Source organism: Ascidiella aspersa, chromosome 8, assembly GCF_963924565.1.
Source record: "Ascidiella aspersa chromosome 8, kaAscAspe10.2, whole genome shotgun sequence".
In the NCBI taxonomy this organism is placed as follows: Eukaryota; Metazoa; Chordata; class Ascidiacea; order Phlebobranchia; family Ascidiidae; genus Ascidiella; species Ascidiella aspersa.
The window spans coordinates 17,671,943-17,692,761 of record NC_139454.1 but is presented as its reverse complement, the minus strand read 5'-3'; the positions used below and the strand labels follow the sequence as shown (position 1 = coordinate 17,692,761).

Sequence of the window (20,819 nt, the reverse complement as noted above, 5' to 3'; positions counted from 1 at the left end):
GACACCAAAATAGCCAATGCCAGAACAATGGCCCCCGTTTGTCCCCCTTTTCCTACAGTTTCAGGCGTTATTTAGGCCTTATTATGATGAATTTAGGATGTATTTTGACAAGATTTAAATATTCTCTTGTGGATATTACTATGTATTTGGCTTTTTATGGCATTGTTCTTGTTATGGTATTATATATTCTTCTGCATTGGGTGAAACATTAAATATTTTTTTATGAACTTTTGTGTAGAACAGCTTTAGTAAATCTATAAATAAAGTTTCTTGTTGCTGTCTAACACATTCAAGTTATTTATCATGAGTTTGTCCAACGATTCAACTATTCATGCAATTCCAGCAAGTTCTGTTCAATCAAATCTTCCAAAGTCAACTATCGCAAAACGAAACACTAAACAAAAGAAAGGGGTAAACTTGCTGTATTTTTACTATTTTTTTTTAAATGTTTGTTTAAAATTTAGTTTAGTATTTGGCAGAAACTCCAAAAACTGAGGTTTTTATCTGTAAAACTGTGCTCAGACTAACCGAACAAAAATAAAGTTAAAAAATAAATTTCGGGGAATTGATAAAAAATGAACTATATATGTGATATTTACTTCTGAGGACTTTAGAAAGAGTTGGATTCAAGAAACAATTTGGTGCATACACTATAACTTACAGATTTGCAGTGAAATGTTAAGTTTTTTTATGTTTGTAACTCTTTTGGGATATATGTATGTGCTTTGTATTAATTCTACAATAAAATAGAAATTAAAATACCATTATCTTCAAAAAAATTATTACAACTCCTTCATAGAGTTGGTTGTCTATTGCAGGGGTCCGCAAATACTATTTGGCGCGACCCAAAATTAGCTCTACCGAGGTCTTGCGACCCAAATACTTTGAGTTGTTTTTATTAAAATAGGTTTGCTAAAAAAAAACACAGTAACTTATTGTGTTTCTATTTATTAGTATGGCGTTTTGTTCATTCAAAAGGGTTCTGTAACACAACTGAAAAGAAGCCTTGAGTTTTACTATTTGTGATGTCTCATTCGGATGACAAATATGATTTAGCAGCCAATATGTGTTCCTGGGGTTGCAGCCCCATTAACTCCTTGTCATAACCCCTTTAACCCCCGTCCGCCACTTATCTTAGTACAATAATTACTGGCAAGGTGTGTAATGATTTTTTGACGCAACTAGGGATGTTCAAAGTAGAATCCCAAGGTATTCTAGAATAATAGGTTTCGAATCTAGAATAACGAATCCAGAATAGCGAATCCTATTATATTTTTATTAAATTATTTAAACTCGATTTTGTTTGGGGAAGGGATTGATCTTAATCTACCCTACAGGGCCCACAATCACAGCAATAAATCGCCCAAACAATTTTCTAACATGTGTACATTATAATAAAAAAAATCTCCCATATGTTTAAAATTCTTAACAACCGTCATTTGAAGCAGTTGTGTAAACTGTAATATGTCAACTTTCCAAGTTGTTGACAAAACTTATATTTTTGCCAATAGTGAGTACAATGCAACACTGCACACAGAAGTCTTAAGCAATTCGGTCCTGTTTTTTCAAGCGTTGTTTGGTCTTAGGGCTTATTTTTTTACTAACGTGATCTGTTATGCAGTCAAATAGTGTACTGCAGAGAATACAAAGTTACTATTGACCTAACAAATTCTTGACAATTACACTGCGCATAACTGCATAACCTCGCTGAATATTGGCCTAAAGTTGACCTTAAGTAACCCTATAGCGCATTTTGTGGACGGCCAGCACGTTTTACAACGTAATGTTACTTTTGCAACTTAACACATTTAGGGAAATTGCGAACTCCACACATTACACGTTAGTCGCTCGCCCAATAATGCTTGATTGACACTTAATTATTAGACGAACGTTATCGCGAGACGCGGTAATTGGTCGCCCGAAAAAACGCTGACACTGCACTACCAGGTTATTTTAAAGCAAGCACTGTAAATTGGTCGCCGCAGCAACAGGCCAACTTACCAAACGCGTTTGTGCAATTAGGTGCAACAATCCGCGGTAAAACATTAAATTATATTCTACTTTGAACATCCCTAGACGCGACTAACTAAAAATGCCCGACTTCTCGCAATCGCTTTAGGAAACTCAACATTATAAGCTTAACATTATAATGCGTGGATCTAAGGATTGTTCAGGGGGCAATATACATTTTAAGACAAAGGTTGGCAACCTTTACCAAGTCGCGGGCCAAACCAAACTCAGCAAGTTCTCGGCGGGCCGTAATAAATTTCCACTAACAATTTTGTTATAAAAACATGTTGCCTTTAAGCACCGTAATATAATAACTTTTAATCAGGGACAGACCTAAATGTTTGATTCAGTGAAAATGAGTCTAAAACTACAACAGAAATCAACGCACACACAAAATAAAAAAATCAACATAATTATACTCTTTTTTAATTATCATAAAAGAATAGGTCTACATCAGCGAACTATATAATTTGTAGAAAATTGGATTTTAGAGGGTTTCATGCTACAAAAAATTTTCTACCTTTAGTTGTAATGCGCACGTCACCTTTGGTCTAAGAAGACTCGGTCAAAACGCAAATATAATTTAAAGTCAAATTAGATACACGTAGGGCACGAATATTTTGTGCATTTTTGCATAGTTAAAACAGGAAAAAATATAGGGCAGAGCCTTGCGTAAACGTTATAACAGAGTTTGCGGGCCGGATGATTTTTACTGGAGGGCCTTTAAGAACGATGTAACAAAGTTAAACCAAAACGCGACATCTTAACACATTGACGTTAAACACCCTGGCTTGTCCAGTCTAACTCAAAGCGCCAATCGCAACCAGATTGCCTGCATCTGGTTTTAGTTAGCAAAACTTTTTATTCGAAAAGATGGATGACGCTTGACCACACAAAAAAATATTTCTCCAAACAAAAAGATTCGCATAAACCGTAAAGCGTCTAATAATAGCTTGTTTATATTGTTAAAGTTCATGAATTTTAATATTAATTGAGACAAAAATGCTTATTTCATATTGCATTAAGACAAAAATTCATTATCTGATTTAAGTTTGCATATTTTAACTTAGGAGAACAACGTGCTCACGACGCTTTGGTTACAGAAAATGGGCTAAAAAATTGTGAAAGAGAGTTTTGTAAAAACACATACTAGGAAGTAAACCAAGATTCCGGCTCAGCAGATCAGTTGTGTGTTTCAGTAATTGGATTGCAAGCGGCTTTTCCATCACCTGGATCGAACAAAGGTCTCTTTCACAACATTTTACGGGTCGTAGTGTATACATTTTAATTGACAATTCTAGTCGCGCTCAAAGTAAGACATCTCTCTTGTATATAATTCTGTGTACTAATGGACACACTTGAAAAAACTTACCAAATATAGGCCGTTAATCAAATATATCAAGGCCTTCAAGACCCAAACTGAATGGTCCTGCGACTCAAATTTGGGTCACAACCCCCTATTTGCGGACCTCTGGTCTAGTGCAATCAAAAGACTGCTATTTGAATCTAATACTTACATTGTAAGTTGGATGTTGCCCGTAACTTTAAATGTAAATGAGCCTCTGATATACATGCTTCTACTAAAAAAGCTGTGTTTTGCAGTGTGTCACTTTTACTTCATATGTTTTAAAATGTAAAAATGTGCAACAATTTTATTCAGCTTGGAGCTAAAAAACTTGGGGGACTTGGAGCTCAAAAGGTTACAAAGATCGATTTTGAAACCCTTGAAAAGAATGCTGAGGCAGCTGACAGAACACAACATCGACTGTCTGAATCATCAGCACAATCTGATGACAAGGCATATAATGACAAAACAAGGTATTTCTAATTTGTAAATGTTTCCATGATTATATTTGAATATCTTGGGATTTGTAGCTTGACAGCTGTGTTAAGTTAACAATTTAAGTTTACCTTGATTGTGATTATTATGTACCTTGTATAAATCACATACACATTTTTTTTCTCGATTTTTGATTTTTTGATTGTTCTGTAGTGTGTTTAGGTGGTTTAATAAAACAATATCTTGTTGACTTGTACCACACATATAGTTGGCAGATTTAGGTGCTTTAAAGTTGATAGCTTATGATTGTTACTATAGATCAGGGGTAGCCAACACGTTGTCCGACCAGTCAAACACCATCTGTCACCTGGTCAATTACTGCTCAAAATGTTTAATAAGTGTTCTTGTGACTTTTTTACCAAGCCAGTCGATCAAGAGTCTCTAAAAAATATTTTGGTCTACAACAATCAAAAATAAATTGACTACATCTGCTATAGAACTTTTTATCGGTAAAATATTATTAGTAATAGACTAGGATACAAATAAATCATAGAGACAATTTCTCGAAAAATATTGATAAATATATTATATTTTTATAAACATAGAATACTAAAAGCATGGCAACCAGTAAACACTATAATCAATTACTTCACAGTACTCAGTCACGGAGATTGGCATACCAAGATATTAATGTCAAAGAAAAGCAAGACAATGCAAAACTCAGCAGGATGAATGAACAGAAAAAACAACAAGCTGAAAGACTTGGAATGGGAATGGGCCGAACAGAGTTAGTTTAAAACTATCATATTAACAATTATAAAATTATAAAAACTAAAACGGTTATCTTCATACTTTTGGTTTTGTTAATACTTTTTGGTTTTATGTTGTTTACTGTTAACAAGAGTACAAAGTGACAACAGGCAGCTTATTATATTTTTTTTGAAATATAATGTGTCAATACTATCACATGAAATCCACCTTTTAAATAAGATAAATACACCTATCAACATAATTCAATATATATATATATAGGACTAGTCAGGCTGGCAGAATCTTGACAGCCTTTTGGTGACAAGCATTTTGGGTCTAAATTCTTTCGGTTTTAAATGATGCATTTGCATAAGGAAAGTATCAACCTTGCTATGTTTAAGCGATAAACAAGGCTATTACTAAGTTAATTAGTTAACAAAAAATTTTAACTTAGCGAATTCCACTATTTTCTATCAATCGTTATTGAAAAATGACGTCATAAACTAGTGACGGGTATGACGTCATAAAAAAATAATCAGACACAACCAATTAATGTTCAGAAAAAGCAAACTTTTATGTTGCAAAGTGAACACCTGCGTCAAAACTCAGGCGAAAAACTAAACCAAGACGGTAAATATGTGTGATTGATTTTGTTAGAACCATGTTTAGACTATCAGTAGCGCATTTTCCTAAGTTCCGTGTAGACCACGTTAAACTACAATCACATCTTTCGCCACTTGCAATACTAAACCAAGATCGTTTTTTCCGGGTGTTATTATGCCACGATTATCACAACTGCGGTTGAGGAAAAATAAGTTGTGTCAATTACTAAACATGTGGTCCTAGCCTAGCATATGCTTTTAGAGAATAATTTTGCGGTAACAATTAATTCATAAAAAGCCACTTTGAAAGTTACAGTTATCGCCTCTCAAGAGAATCTGCTTCTGTTATAAAAATGCCATTGCTATACCAACATCAGGAATTAGCGCGAACAGCGAGGGACATTAGCTACGCCTAACTCCACATTTTTAACCATAAAAAGTAAGAAGGCTTGACTTTGCATTGTCAATTGTCAAATACACGCTTGCTAATCAGCCAACCTGAACGAGTAACAAAAGGCGAAAGAGAAAAACTATCTTGCGTTTACGGTTGACCAAACTAAAGACGAAAAATGGAGTTTTGCCTTTGATTTCGCATTAGCTGAAGACACATGACCTAATTACATTAAAAAGTGTGCCGCTTAGGACAATAAATAAAACCCTGACAAAAATGAACAAAAATCATTAATATCACAAAGGCAAAGGAGAGGTCCGGACACCGACGACTATAGAATAAACGCAGTTACCATATCAATATTGAGTATGAAATTCAGTATCGAGTTTTTCTTATTTTTGTAGAAAAATCCTTGCAACACAGCGTGCTTGGTATCCTTGACTCATACATGGTTTCACTGGTTTTAACCATTTAATAACTTCATGAAACTTATTATCCACCCGATCCATTAGAAATCCGTGCATTAAATCCGTGCATTTCTAACCCAAAAGGTCTACGACAATCAGGGCATCCAATGGCAGAAAAGTCTAGACTTTTAGACATTGAGGTCCTGGCAATGCACTGATTTGAACCTTTAGGTAAACTCCCGGCGAAGATAAATTGACCCACCTAAACCCTAACGCTAACCCGTCCTTAAGCATATTTGTTAATGCAAATTAGTGCATTGTCCAAGACCTCAAAGTCTAAAAGTCGGACTTTTTGATCCTTTGAATGCACTGATTGTCGTAGACCTTTTTGCGTAGAACTGCACTGATTTCTGACGGATCGGGTGTATTATCGGTCCTAATTTAGAAATTCCTGATCTTGTACATTGCAATATGATCATACTTAAAAAGTATTTTGTTTGTAGTGATGTTGCACACTCTATGTCAATGGTTACCATCAGTCAAGACAATCCAAAGAAATCAAGAAGGGGAAAATATCACGACAAAGGAGAAACGTTTTATGATGCATATTCATCAAAGTAAATACCAAATAGATTTACAAAGAATCATTGTTATAATTTTTGAAAAAAGTTTTACTCTTTCTGTTTTTTTTTTTTTGAGATTTCAAAGACATTAAAGATATATTGCAGTCTGCTGTTAATGCACAGTATACCTAATAAGTTTAAGGAATTCTTTTTTGTGGTCAACTTAAGTTTGTGGTTCTTAAACTTTTTTCTTTGTGATAGTAGTTTCCTTTTTTCATTCTTTTTAATCTAATTTGTAAATGGCGTGTGTACTCTTTTAGCTCTGATGTAATTCAGATTTAACAAAAAGCAATACTTTTATCTGACTGCATTTTCAGAACGACCTGCAGGGGATTATTAGGTTATGATGGTACATAACTTTTTATGAGTAAACGTTTTTATGGAATATAATTTTATGGCGCAAATTTTTTTTATTTTCTATGGAATGTTATTAGTGAAAGTGCATCTTTTGTTATACATCTGCCATCGGTATAAAACTGCGCTTCAGAAAGGGTTAGATCCAAAAAAATATATATTTTCAGCCCTAAACCCCAATATACACCTTAGCTCCCTTTGAATTAACTTAGTTTAATGAAATTACATATTAATGATTTTTACTTATAGTTTTTATTTTTTATTTTTAAACTTCTTAAGTTTTATCAAGCTAATGTCAATATAAAATTACATTTTAAATAACCTAAACAAGTCAAACATAATAGTAAACTTTTTTCCAAGTCTGAACAAAGTATCTTTATTACATCTTTCCAATACAACCCATGCTAGCACTGTGTGAACATAATATAGGGTTTTCTAAATGCTATACACATTACAAAAGGGTGACCAGTGCAATGTTGCAAAACAAAAATATATAACCTGCGCAAACTTTTTGGTACTTGTGCACCTTTTTTTATGGAAGTGTGCAATCTCTAAAAAATTTTTTGGTAATAGATTTCAAGTGCCAAAAACGAAAATGTTATTTGTCTGACATTTCAAGTGCCAAAAACGTATTTTATTTGTCTGACCACATTCATACAAGTTATCTGTTAAGTAAATTTGCATCTCATGGGGTCAAAGCAAAGACAGATGTTATATCTATTTTTCTTTCTGTCTCGCTTTGTTCCTATCGATTGTCATGTTCGCCTTGTCTGCGCGGCACTGAAAAAAGCCATACTTTTCTCCTCTCAGGGTCATTCCATGCTTAATTTAAAGGGCCGGAACCCATGTTCTTAGATTTTCTTTGTATGTATTTTAAACAGTCAAAGATCTCAAAGAAAAAATAAGATTGCAACAATATTGAGTGTTCTGTGATGAGCGGTTGCAAAGATATGACGTTTTGAAATATTTGACCACAAGGTGGAAGTAGGTCGTTTTTTGGTTATGCTTGAGTGCTTTTATCTCTCTGGAGGCTTTATTTTGCAACAGAAGCCTGTAGTAAAATGCTATTCCCCCATTTGTTAGGGTGCTGGTTTCAAAAATGATGCTTAAAACACTATGTAGTTATTTCTTCTATATAAAAATTGTATTTGAAGTTTTATGATTTCGGAAGACTTTTTCGAAGCTCTCTGCAGTTTTATTTTTCAATTTTTATGTTGGCAAAATAATCTTTAAACAACATGGTATTTGGACTTTCTAAAGTGGTTTTTGGTAGTAATTGTAAACTGAAGTTTCAAATTTGAGCACTTTATAATACAATAAAAAGTGACCAAACTTTAAAATGTGTTAATACACTGACTTTTGCAAATTTACATACATCTATTGTACAGAAAAACCATAACACATTGTCTGAAATATTTCTATTCAACATATTGTATAAAATTCTAGAAAAACAAATACATACAAGTAATAAGACAAAGTATGAAACTTCGCAGATATTTTGTTAACTATGTTTGATGATAGTGTGTAGGTCATACCACTGCCTGTTACTTGCAAGGTTTCAATTCACACAGTATGTCATAAAATTGATTATAGCAAATACCATTGTATCAAAGCTAATAAAACCAGGGAGATGGATCAGATGGCCGCATAAATTTGACCACAGCACATTTTTTGGATTATTATCATCTAGATTTAAATGTTTTGGTACAATTGTAGATGTCATATTCTACAATTTACAAGATAAATATTTGTTTTAGAGTACTATTATTTTAGTTTTCGATGATTAGAATTGCCTTAATTTTGCATAAATATGACAACTGGATACATTTTTTTTATTATTTTTATAAATTTCAAATTTTCACTAATTGAAAATTTATAAAGTAGGTATAAAAAAATTTCAAATAAATGGTTTTGTTTCATGTAATAAAAAAACATAATATTAAAGGCAAATTTTTTCAACCGTGTCCTGCCCCAGGGGGCAACTGGTATGTCGTATTTTAATTTTTAGCCAGTTAAACCATTTTGTTTTGGTTTGCGTTATGTCCAGAGATGTTTTCGAATTCATTAACAAAGAGAGCACAAAGTGTTTATTGCTAATGAAAGGTAGCCACAACACTTATAAGGTTGAGAACCACTGGTCTTTAAGGCATCAAGCAAGACCCTTTAAGCAACTTTATCTGGCAATATGCCTAATAATATTTATAAATTGTCAAATATATTGATTTATTACTTTCTAGATATCCTGTAAACTATCCAGTTATTTCTAAATATAATTTCTTTAAATTCAAGATATTAAGTGTTAAAAAATTATTACTATATAACTTCGTTCTCATCCAGTGAAATCATACCTATCCAACATAGAGAGTCATATTGACATGTCACGGAACCCATTAATTTACTTTGTCAAAGCTAGACAAGCCATAAAAATTAAAAGTGCCACTATAGCTGGAGTCTGAAATTATGTACTGTCATCTGGTTTGAGAGGGGCCTAAGCGATATACTTATGATAGGATCTTGTTTCAGGAATAGTTTTTCCATGGTTAAACCTTTTTGCTTACTCCTTTCATGTTGCTGTAAGTATTATTCTGGAGTCTTGGTATTTGGCTAATTCCACCAATGCTAATCTTACAGTAATAAAAAAACATTGTAACATACAGTATTTGATTGAAATGTGAGCATTTTTGAATAAGTCTTTAACAGGGCCACCTACTCAATCACTACGAGATATTTGTAGCTAAGAAGATATATTCAGCTTTGATGTCAAAGCGCACTGAGCGACTGCATAGATTCATGAAGTTTTATAATTTTTTTAATTGCTGGGAACATCCATCTGAATAATAGCTGACTTGTAGCAAGAGGTATTCGGATTTTATTAGGTTCACTATTTATCTCTTTTATTTTATTGGCCTTGATATGATGATATTTGCTATATTCCATGACATACTGTGTAAATTCAAAAGCTTAAATTCAACAGATCTACACATTCAATGAAACATGCACACATATGTCTGTATAATAGTTGTATAAGAGGTTGCAAAAGGCAGCATAGCAATACATTTTCAAGTTTGGTCACTTTTTATTTTATTATGAGAGGCTTAAATTTGAAAATGAATAACCAATTACTAATTGTAAAATACCAAGAACCACTTTATAAAGTCCAAATACTATGTTGTCTAAAGATTATTTTGCCAACATAAAAATTGAAAAAAAAAAACTGCAGAGAGCTTCAGAAAAGTCTTTGGAAGTCATAAAACTTCTAATGCAATTTCCGAAAAAATAACCACATATTGTTTTAAAGCATCATTTTGAAACCAGCACCTCAATAAATGGGGGAATAGCATTTTACTACAGGCTTCTGTTGCAAAATAAATCCTCCAGAGAGATAAAAGCACTCAAGCGAAACCAAAAAACGACCTATTTCAACCTAGTGGTCAAATATTTTACAACGTCATATCTTTGCAACCGCTCATCACAGAACACTCAAATTTGTTGCAATCTTATTTTTTCTTTGAGGTCTTTAATTGTTTAAAATATAAAGAAAATTTAAGAACATGGATGGACAAATTTTGAAAAACTTTAAATTAAAGATGGAATGACCCCTCAACCAGATGTTTTGTTTTTAAAGTTTTATTTAATCTAAACTGCTTTTAAATGTTTTGACCTTTTTATTAATTTTATTATAACTTTGCAGTGTATATTTATTGTACTTATAGGAACTGACGATGCCAGTATAGAGAAATATATATTCATTTGACAAAATATCAAATCCTTGTTTTAATCAGATTGTTATTAAAATGGCCTGAAAGAGTTGTGCTGATGAATCTGCCATGTGTCTTGTAATTGCCTTGCAACTTGTAATATGGGCTCTTTGGACTTTTTTTTATATTAAACGCCCCTTATTGATCATTACTGACGAATTAACACTTGGAGAATGAACTCTGTGTGGGCGTCAATATATTATATGATAAACAAAAGCTTGAGAACCACTGATTTTTTTGTGTGTCACAAGGTTTTAGATTGGCACTTCCTGCTGCTTGACTCATAAACTTCTACCTTTCAGGCCTCGTCGCTATAAATGGGACGAAACAGACTCCGATGATGAGGAGGAAGACAGTGATAACTTTTCTCACTTTTCAAAACATTCGTTTTCTTATTCTTCTAAAAAGAGTTCAAGTGTGGACAAAGCTCCTGAAACTTTGACCATAACTCCAATAGGAAATGACAGGCATATGGGCACCAGTATGCTAGCGGCCCAAGCAACTACAACTGAACCAAAGAACAATCGCCAGCGAAAATCTGGGTATTAAACATGTTTAATTTGCTTAATAGAAATGAAAACTTCCTAGAATCAAAAAAATTCCAAAAGTATGCCTTACAAACAGTTCCGTTAATTATTTCGGTAGAAATGTGTGGAATAAGTGGTTTTGTTGCAATTTAGATGAACCAATATTTACAGCAAACAGGCAATAAAAAATGTATTTCTATGTTGTTGCTAAAGAATGTTTTTTTTGAAATTGCATGTATTGTACATCTTTTATTTTTACAGAATATTAACAATGCTATTATTTTTTTTTTTTATGTTTATAAAAAAGTCATTTAAATACATTTTCAGGAGGATAAACTTATTAAATTATAAACTGTTGATGTTGACTGATGGTTCTACTGTTTTTTTGTTTTCATTTCATTGTTTATACTCTCTATGGTTGAACATTATCCTAATGATTCACTAAATTAATTTGTATTGTGTTTGTTATATTAAAAAACATATTTTTCATGTTCCTTTTTCCTCTTTTCTTTTTAAAGACTTGTCGCCAGTCAAATTTATTTTTTTTAATTTGTCATATAATGTGTTTTACTTGTAGGAACACAATTTGTTTATGTTTCTCTTAAGTTTTAAAGCAAAATGAATTACTTATGTATCAAACTGAATGATCGTTTATTTGAAACTTTAGCGAAGTGTAAAAGCCCATTTAAAGGTTGGGACCCATTTAAGTTTGAGAACCACTGAATTACTAAATAAAACATTTCATTTTTAATGTCTCTTATATTTAACCTTGCTTAAAGAAAAAAGTATTGATTGTGAAAAACTAAATATATATCTTAGATTTAACAAATAGGTCTTGCGAAGCAAAATGGTATGCAAGTAACAGTACAACTTAAATTATCTTTGTAGGTTTTATTTTGTTTCACAACAAAACCGAAAAAAATCTAACTTGTAAAGTTTTTTGGATAATGTTTGGAAATAAAATAAAGTAAACAATCATTGGGGTAATTAGGACAAATACTTGATAAAAATTAGGCCATTTTGTACATATTATTAGATGTGTTTGTTTTGTTTTGTTATACCTTTTAGGGTGAAAGCTGAAACGAACATTGGCTCGGTATCTATGGATAAATTTGCAGGTTCAAAAGCCATTTCGTCTGATATGCTCTATGGATCCAATCATGCCGAGGTATCTAGATTTTGTTCATGGCTGTTTCACTGTGTGACTTTAGTAATTTGCTTCGTGTTTTTGAACAGCAATATGAGCAACAGCAGCGAATTCAAAACCTGCAAGGTCGCACATCAATTTCAAGCGATGATTATTACGGGACTTCAACGCAAAGAAATTCCGGGTCCCACATCCCGGATGTCGGTGATATCAAAGATGGGGTGAAAGAAGGTGTACGAAGTGTGGCGGGTAAACTCTCGTCTATGGCATCTGGATTGGCAAGCTCCATACAGGTCAGTTATTAAAAAACTCAACCTCTGTGTTTGCTTAACTGATACAAGTGGCCTTTTCCACTTAACGATGTGTGCTTATAATGGTCACACCTGTGGAAATGAATGCACAATAAGCATCAAAGCTCAAACTATGTTATTGCTAGAAACATCATTTGTTTTTTAATTGCCTGCTACTAAGGTACCATTCTAAGCCTGTGAAAGTGCAAAGCTTTAAAAACTCCTACAAATAAGGGAATGATATGTTAAAGAAGATAAACATATATAATTTTGTTTAAAAGGCCTGCAAATACCGTACGTACAAGTTATTACACCCTACACGCGTAATAATAATTTATTGTTTGCCCGTTGGTCACAAATATTAGCTTTTCGGTAGATATTGAATTAAAATTTGCACTCGCCAGTCAGGCGAATTTCCGTCATTTTGGTTACCATTCGCCGTTTTGATTACCCAAATAACACTCGCAAAAAATGTCGACTTGCCGTCATAAAATTTCCGTCCAAGCTCTTGTCATTTCGCATTTTAATAAACAAGTCAAGTGCTTGGCTAAATAAACTTTTTCTTACTTGGGCTTGTAAGGGTGTTCCACAATTTGTATTTTATGTCCCGAATCCAATATTTTGTCTAAAGTTCGGTCGTCCATACCTATTCCAAATGACATTGATACTAAAGTCTAAAATAAAATGTGTTTTTCTGGTTACTAGGCAGAAGCGTTTGGAAGCGTTGTTATCTTTTTTTTTGTTTGTTAATTACCATTTTCTGATGAATTGTTTTACCGACGTCGAAGACACTGTGTTCGTCTGCCTAACCGAAAGTCAACCGGCGCATTGTCCATAGCGCTCTTCTAATATTGAACACGCACCGATACCACCCACCTCTATGTATCAGATAAGATCAGACATCACTTTTGGCTTGAACACTGTTCGAATACCCGTTTATATTTTATGTATTCCATTCTAAAGCTACTTGAATCTACTGTATAGCGTACTTAAATATACTTTTTCTTTAACAGGATAGGTACGGATAAAATAGTGAGGATATAATCAACAGCATCGACGCAAATAATTTCATGTTCTCGAAACCTGCGATTTTGCTGCGTATCAAAGATATGAGTCTCACCAGGCATCAAGCAACATAACAACCTTGATATTCCTTTAAAATATTTTCCAGGAAATCTAGAATACACTTATGATAGTACTTTGGTTTTCGTAGGAACTGCTTAGTGTGTTGCGTAGAAAGTTGCTTAACCGGCCTATGACCTGCTAGTGTTTGTTGAACTATGCATACGATATTTTTCGAAAAATAGCATACTAGAATTTAACCACTTCCAGATTTGTCGTATATTTTCAAAAGTTAACCTTTTTTATTGTTATTTTAGTTTCTAAAACAGAACGACAAATCATTTGACATTATGTTAACTATATTGTTTGTTGTCTGCTGTTTTAAGTATGTTTTCCCGCGTTAGAGTTCAGCTTTATGTTTTCGGGGAACTTTATGGGATTGTAATGCAGCTGTGGAAAATTCGTTGGGGCAGTTTGTTTTGTGTTTGTTCAGTTTTTGAAAATTATTGTGCAATAACTCTTCGCGTTCAATCGATGTCTGTTACATCGAGTGTCGGCTATTTATTACGTTTTCTACAGAGTTTGCCTTAAATTTATTGTTCGTGGTGCCATGGGTGGCTGAAATATATCCGCATTGTTTTATTTTAGATTAGCATATAAGTGAAAAATGTTTTCACCCTAGACCGACGCTTAAAGCCACTTTTTGTTATGTTATACGGATAAGACGGGTTTACTTTATGTCGCATGTTTTTTCTGCGTTGTAGCAAAATTTTGAACAAAGTGTGCCACCGAAATGAAACACACTTTCGTCATTTATAATTTGTGTTTTAAATAGACCCTAGTTTTCCTATTTACCCTTATAAGGTGATGTTCCGTGGCTTGTAAGATAAGACATTATGCTTTTGTCGGTTTAAGTGTTTACGGAAATAGTCAGTAATGTGAGTTCCGTATCGCTGATTAGAAAAACGTTATAAGTTTTTGTGTTGGTGAACTCTTAAACTACCAATTTTATTTCTTCATAAAAGTCGATTAGATTAAGTGTGTACAAAGATTGCACTTGATATGGTGTATACTGGACTTAAAACTGGAAAAGTAGTTTGTCAACACCTATTTGCAATCTACTTATGGCTGATAAAACTACAATGACTTGGATAATTTATATTCTTATAAACATTAGAAATTCTAGCATTCAAGACGGCAAAACTTTACTTTTGTAGCGGTTAAGAATATTCTACACAAATCACTCTTTAGGGGTCAAGAAACTGACAAAGCAAACTAAAGGTTTCTAATTAGCTGCAAGCTAAAAGCGTTCATAAAAGTTACAACGTAAAGCAATAAAAGTAAACGCCCAATTATTTACAAAATCATTTCAATTTTAATCGCCGTTTTAGTGTCGTAGTTTAAAAGGTGGTGTCATTTCCTACATTGGAACTCTCGTATTGCATATTAGTTTACCTAACCCGTTTTCAAATACAAAATATACTGTTGGAGATATTTAAGGTCATGTTTTCTGGATTTCGAACGTGAAAATGAAATTTTCGAGAGTCTTAATTAGGCATTAGCCTATGGTCATATGAAGGCTTGCAGTTGAAAATTTTTGTTTAGATTTAAATTATAAAAATTGGTAAAAAAAATAGCTTGGTGTGGCATGACCTGGTGCTTCCCTGGAAACTTCTCCTTAAAAAAACTTTTAGTCCAACAAATTCGGTTTAAATTTCTCAAAAGAACCTTTTAGTCCAAAGGCGTTGTGCATTGATCTATGTTTTACAAACCTTTAAATATAAATATAACGTACCGAGAATTTAAAGGTCTAATTTAAGTCACAAATTTTCCTAACTTAATAGAATATACTATACAAGCGTTAAAGGTTATCGCGCTACTGAAAGCTAGTCGCGTAGACTAAAACTGGGAATTCCGCTGAATTAATCTAGTTAAGGCAATTTTTTGACGTTTTTGTTAATTTTAATGCCTGCCTCCATGTTCCTTCAATATATTTTGATTTGATTTCTTTTGCACACATTTGCGCGCACGATTTTGACCGAGAAAAGCGTGTTCGTAAAGTTACTTCTCTCTCCATGCCTTTCCATCAAACAGACATCCCGAATCCGCCCTTGTCGTTGTGCATTGCTATTTGTGAGGTATACGAAGGTATGAATATTGAATAAGCTGTTAAATGTGTACAAAAATAGTTGATGAGCAATGTGGTTATACCAATTCTATTTTTCGGGTAGCCTACCGGTAGCAAATTTAAACCAAATAACGGCAATTTGTTTTGCGCTTTGTTCGGTTAGACTGCATTTCAGCTGAGTTTTCGGCACGATGTCACTTGTGTTGTAGAAATTCTATGCCCTCGTAGGTAAATCACAAGAATGTACTCACTATAAACGGAACTGGAACAACACACATCAATCTGTATAACGTAGAAAGTTTTAATTGGAATCATTCCACTGTAATCTCACACAAAAGTCGAGCTAAAATCAGATTCTTGAAGATTCTCAAATATCTCTCGGCACCCTTGGGCATTAGAAATGGCACCCCGGTGGAGAAGAGAACCACTGCCATAAAGCTTTTTGCCAGGTATAAAGCGTACTTTTACACAAAGTAGGTAGAAAGTTTTTTTTTCTCCAACATATACACATTGTACACGCTAGCATAACTGTCAAAGGCCTCAGGTTGTGCACCCCTAAACTAGCCGAAGTCATTATAGGCTAATTCTAATTCTACTTTTCAACTCTTGCACTTTATCTTAGACAAAAAATGGCGATCAATTATATACATGACCCGAGAAAAAAAGCACGTTAGCACGTGCATTGGATGGCTTGTTATTTACTAACATTTTAACGAAGTAAGGCAGCAACTGTGAACTTTGAATCATAATTACTTATTTTAATACGTATGCAAAGACAAACCGAAAGTCAGTATTTGACATGTTGCGTACAAAAACGACCACTCACATGAAGGGTCGACGAGCCGCGCCCAAGACATTAACAAACTTAGAGATACTCAACAATTGTAACAGACGTAGACCAAAGGGAAGCATGCTAGCTTTATAAGACACAATATTGAAATAAGGCGTAATGCAATAATGTATTTATAAGTGGGATTTAATTCTATAGCTATGTATACAACTTCAAATGTTGTAGTTCGGTTCCTGGTTCATTCTTCCATATATGGATATAATTGATGTGTACCAAAGTAAACCTGGGCGAAGTTGGCGCGCTGGATTGGTTTTGGGCAATATCTCCAAAAGTTGTGACGATACAAAGTTAAAATTTCTACACAATCCTTATATTGCTTACATCTTTCCAGCAATCACACTTTTAGCTAAAAAATATTAATATTCATTTTTATGAATATTAATATTCAGCTATGTTAACACCTAATTTTTCGCTAATTTTTTCACGAAATAAACTACAGGTCATACTCTTCAAAATGAGCCATCGCTTGTAGTCAATATCAATCGGGCCTTGCTTTAATGTGCGATCAAAAATTTCATAACTGCTTAAGTCAAGTTCGACATATGGCCTTTCGATTTCAAATGCCCCAAATAGCATCTAATATTCACATTAGAGATCTGAAATTTTCACACACGCCTTAGTCGCCCAGGTCCAAAGTATCAGGGGCATAGGCTGGTAACCCCCTCTGAATCTGTCCTTGATCTACTTCCAGGATGACTATTCACAGCAAAGAAATATACTCTAGCGGGGCAAATGCAGTGATGATCAATTTGATCGCCAGCCTTAAAAACTAAATTCTGATCGTTAATTCTTTTATCCCAATGTGTTCAACAGACCATAAAAATAACATTGCAGGCCAATAAAAGTTTTTCATAAATAATTCTTGATAAAATAAAGTAACTAACTAGTGATTTCACTAAAGTGATTTTTTCATAATGAGTGATGCTAAAGTTAATCTTAATGATTCTTCGTCATCATCTGGTTCCAAGGAAAGTAGTGACAAGACTTCAAAATACACCAGCAGTGAAGAGTTGGATAAGCACTTAATGCCTTCACCAAATGAAAACACACCACAAAGTTCAGAAACAAAGTCGTCAGGAAACAACACCTCTTCCAATCCAACTAGTGGAACAACATCAAGTGCAGATACCGTTCCAACACAAGAGGTTGGCGACAGTTTGGAGGATGGACCTTTAGGAGGAAAACTTGTATGGGGAGTGCTACTTGCTTTGCAACCTGAGTTTGTCCACCTTAACCTTACTGAAAAGAGATACACATTTGGCCGTGGTCAACATTGTGACTATTCACTTCATTTGCCATCACTGAAACATACAAAGTATTTTAAACACTATAGTAAAAATCACTTTGCTATTAGTCGCACAACCAAAGAAGATGGATCAACTGACCAGGTATTTGTTGAAGATCTTGGTGGTGTAAATGGAACCTATATCAATGGTGAAAGAATTCCATCACATAACAAGAGGGCAATAAAAGTGTCTGATAAAATTGCTATGTCTGTTGTGTCAAATGAAGTCTTCGTGTTCGTGCACAACACAAATGCAACAGATGAAAGATTTCACACTGATTTTACAGAAAAGTACATTGTTCATCGGCAGTTAGGCAAAGGTGCTTGTGGTGAGGTTTACGAGACTTGGAGCAAGGTTGGAGATGGAAGATTTGCTGCAAAGGCGATTCACAAAAGCCAACTGTCTGTGTACTCTGAGCTCAATGTGGTACAAAAAGATCTTAAAATTGAAGCAGAAATTCTTCGAAAATTGGAACATCCCTGTATAATAAGTGTCCATGATGTTATTGACACACCAAAAGATCTGTACATTGTCCTGGAATATGCTGGAGGTGGTGAATTGTTTAACAGAGTAGCAAACCAGGGCCGGCTCTCTGAAAACATTGCCAAACTTTACTTCTATCAAATGCTGTGTGCTGTTACTTACCTGCATGAAAATGGCATTACTCACAGGGATCTAAAGCCTGAAAACATCCTTCTTATGTCATCTAAACTGGAACCGTGTCTCATAAAAATAACTGACTTTGGAATGTCCCGATTAGTTGAAGAGCAAAGTTTAATGATGACCTTGGCTGGAACTCCATCCTACCTTGCCCCAGAAATTGTTAAGAACCTACAATCTCCTGAGAAACAAGGCTATACCAAGCTGGTGGACTTGTGGAGCTTAGGTGTGATCCTTTATGTTTGCTTGGTAGCTTATCCTCCATTTGGTAAGGGCCGCAGTGATACAAAGCAAACTGTAAATGAGCAAATTATGAGTGCAAACTTCAACTTTCCAGTAAATCAGTGGGGTGGCATTTCAAGAGATGCCAAAGACCTTGTTTCTCAATTGTTGCAACTAAATGTAAAAAAGCGACTTACAACCTCACAGTCATTGAAGCATCCCTGGCTCACTGATTCCAAAATGCTTGCACAAGCATCTGCGCTCATGTATCCAAATGGTTTGCCTGTGACAAGCGAAATGATTGAAAAAAATTTTAGAACTGATTCTACAGACACTCGTAAGATCTCAACAGACAATGATGAGGAGTCCTCTGGTACGGCAAGTCGGACTTCATCAGACAACTCTACAAAAGAGTTGGTAGAAAACTTAGAACCTACTCCCTATGTTAACAAGTGTGCTGTGAAACGGCATATCGATCCCCCCACTACATCCGCTGCAACAAATAAGCAAGATTCAGATGACTTTCTTGAAAGTAAATTAGCCAAATTAACGTAAACTTTGTATACTTCATTTTTTAGGTTAGTCAAGTTTTCTGGTGTACACTTTTACTGCTTATAAATTACTGTTGTGGGTTTTATTAGTTACTATCATGTTACATTCTACAGTAATTTACTTTCTAATTTTGTATTTTGTTGAAGCTCCCTTGGGCAATATTTATCAATATTGAGTAAACCAACACACATTCAATAATGCAATAAGTTATCAACTGCCTTTTAGCAATTATCATTTTGAAATAATGTCGCATAATTTTTGTTTTTTTAATTTTATTTCTTTCAGTTTTATATTTTATCACCTACAAACATATTTCAAATATGTTGAAATAGTGTCGGTGCATATTAGTTTGTTTAATATTGATTTTATGCTTTCATATGGTTTCTCCTTGACCCTTGTTATTGTTTATCATTTCAAGGTTTGTTTCACTTATATAAGTTTTTTACTTTTTTCTATTCAACATTCGTTTTTGCATGTGTTCAATCTCTTTATGCAAATAAAAGTGTCAAAGCAATTTTTTTTTGTTTTGAAACACACACATACATTCGTGGTAAAGTACTGCAAAATATATGTAAAAAACATTTTGGTACGTAGCTGTGGGGAGTGTGGGGTTCATGGATTTTTTACTCGATTTTACTTTTTTTACATTTTTTTGTAGATTTTTTGACAAAACAGTTAACATGGGGAAAGGAGAGAAGGAGAGCTGTTTTGTTAATACTGTAGTTTTTCGTAATGTCTGAATAATCATTTAGTTCAGGTGTAGCCAAACTAGACTTTTACTGAGGACCGAGATTAATTTAAGTACTTGAGCGGGTCGAACCAACAGGATTATGAATTTAAAACGTTTTTTATAATAATTAAAACGTATTGCACTAGACGTATTCAGCAACATTCGTTCAATTATTGAAGCGCCGGAAGACAAAAGTGGCGCACACGCTGTAAAAACCTTTGTTCGGACTACATCTGTGTGTGTGTGTTACTATATTTAGGAAAGTATGCCTTCTTCAAGCACAATGTTTAACACATCCGGTTTAGCTCGATTTTCTCAATTTTTAACAGTAAATCTCACCAAGTTATTATAAAATATTTGGGTTTACCTTAATGACAGTTAATCGACACATGACAATAGTGTTAAAAATACACAAAATTCGAATTTATTGCTGTAAAAAATTCGTTAGCTTTTCGTAGAAATAAACAGAAACCTTTAACAGGTACAACTTCATTGGCACAGGAGATGAATTTTGTTTTTAAAAAGGTATCGAGGGCCGCATTTGTTAATGGAAACGGAGTCGTGAAGAATACGACAATCAAAAGCAGCTCCTCTGGTAATTGTTTAACCAACGTATCGGCAACCTATTTAAATCGCCTTCTTCAGGGTGAATGACACCGAAAAAACACAAAGGAAAAAATGCTCGAAAAA

General features: G+C 33.9%; 2 protein-coding genes across 2 annotated transcripts; both read left to right on the top strand.

The window, feature by feature from the left end:
• Window positions 1-244: 244 nt before the first annotated feature.
• On the top strand, window positions 245-15,159 carry LOC146136620 (ADP-ribosylation factor GTPase-activating protein 3-like). Its single transcript, XM_083395438.1, has 8 exons — window positions 245-411; window positions 3,671-3,828; window positions 4,446-4,577; window positions 6,444-6,557; window positions 10,978-11,217; window positions 12,271-12,370; window positions 12,439-12,642; window positions 13,653-15,159. Exons 1-8 carry the CDS (start codon window positions 304-306, stop codon window positions 13,665-13,667), a joined length of 1,071 nt encoding a protein of 356 aa, XP_083251564.1. The 5' UTR covers window positions 245-303; the 3' UTR covers window positions 13,668-15,159.
• Window positions 15,160-17,496: 2,337 nt separating this feature from the next.
• Window positions 17,497-19,812, top strand: LOC146136619 (serine/threonine-protein kinase Chk2-like). The gene has a single exon (XM_083395105.1). It carries the CDS (start codon window positions 17,594-17,596, stop codon window positions 19,400-19,402), a length of 1,809 nt encoding a protein of 602 aa, XP_083251231.1. The 5' UTR covers window positions 17,497-17,593; the 3' UTR covers window positions 19,403-19,812.
• Window positions 19,813-20,819: the final 1,007 nt, after the last annotated feature.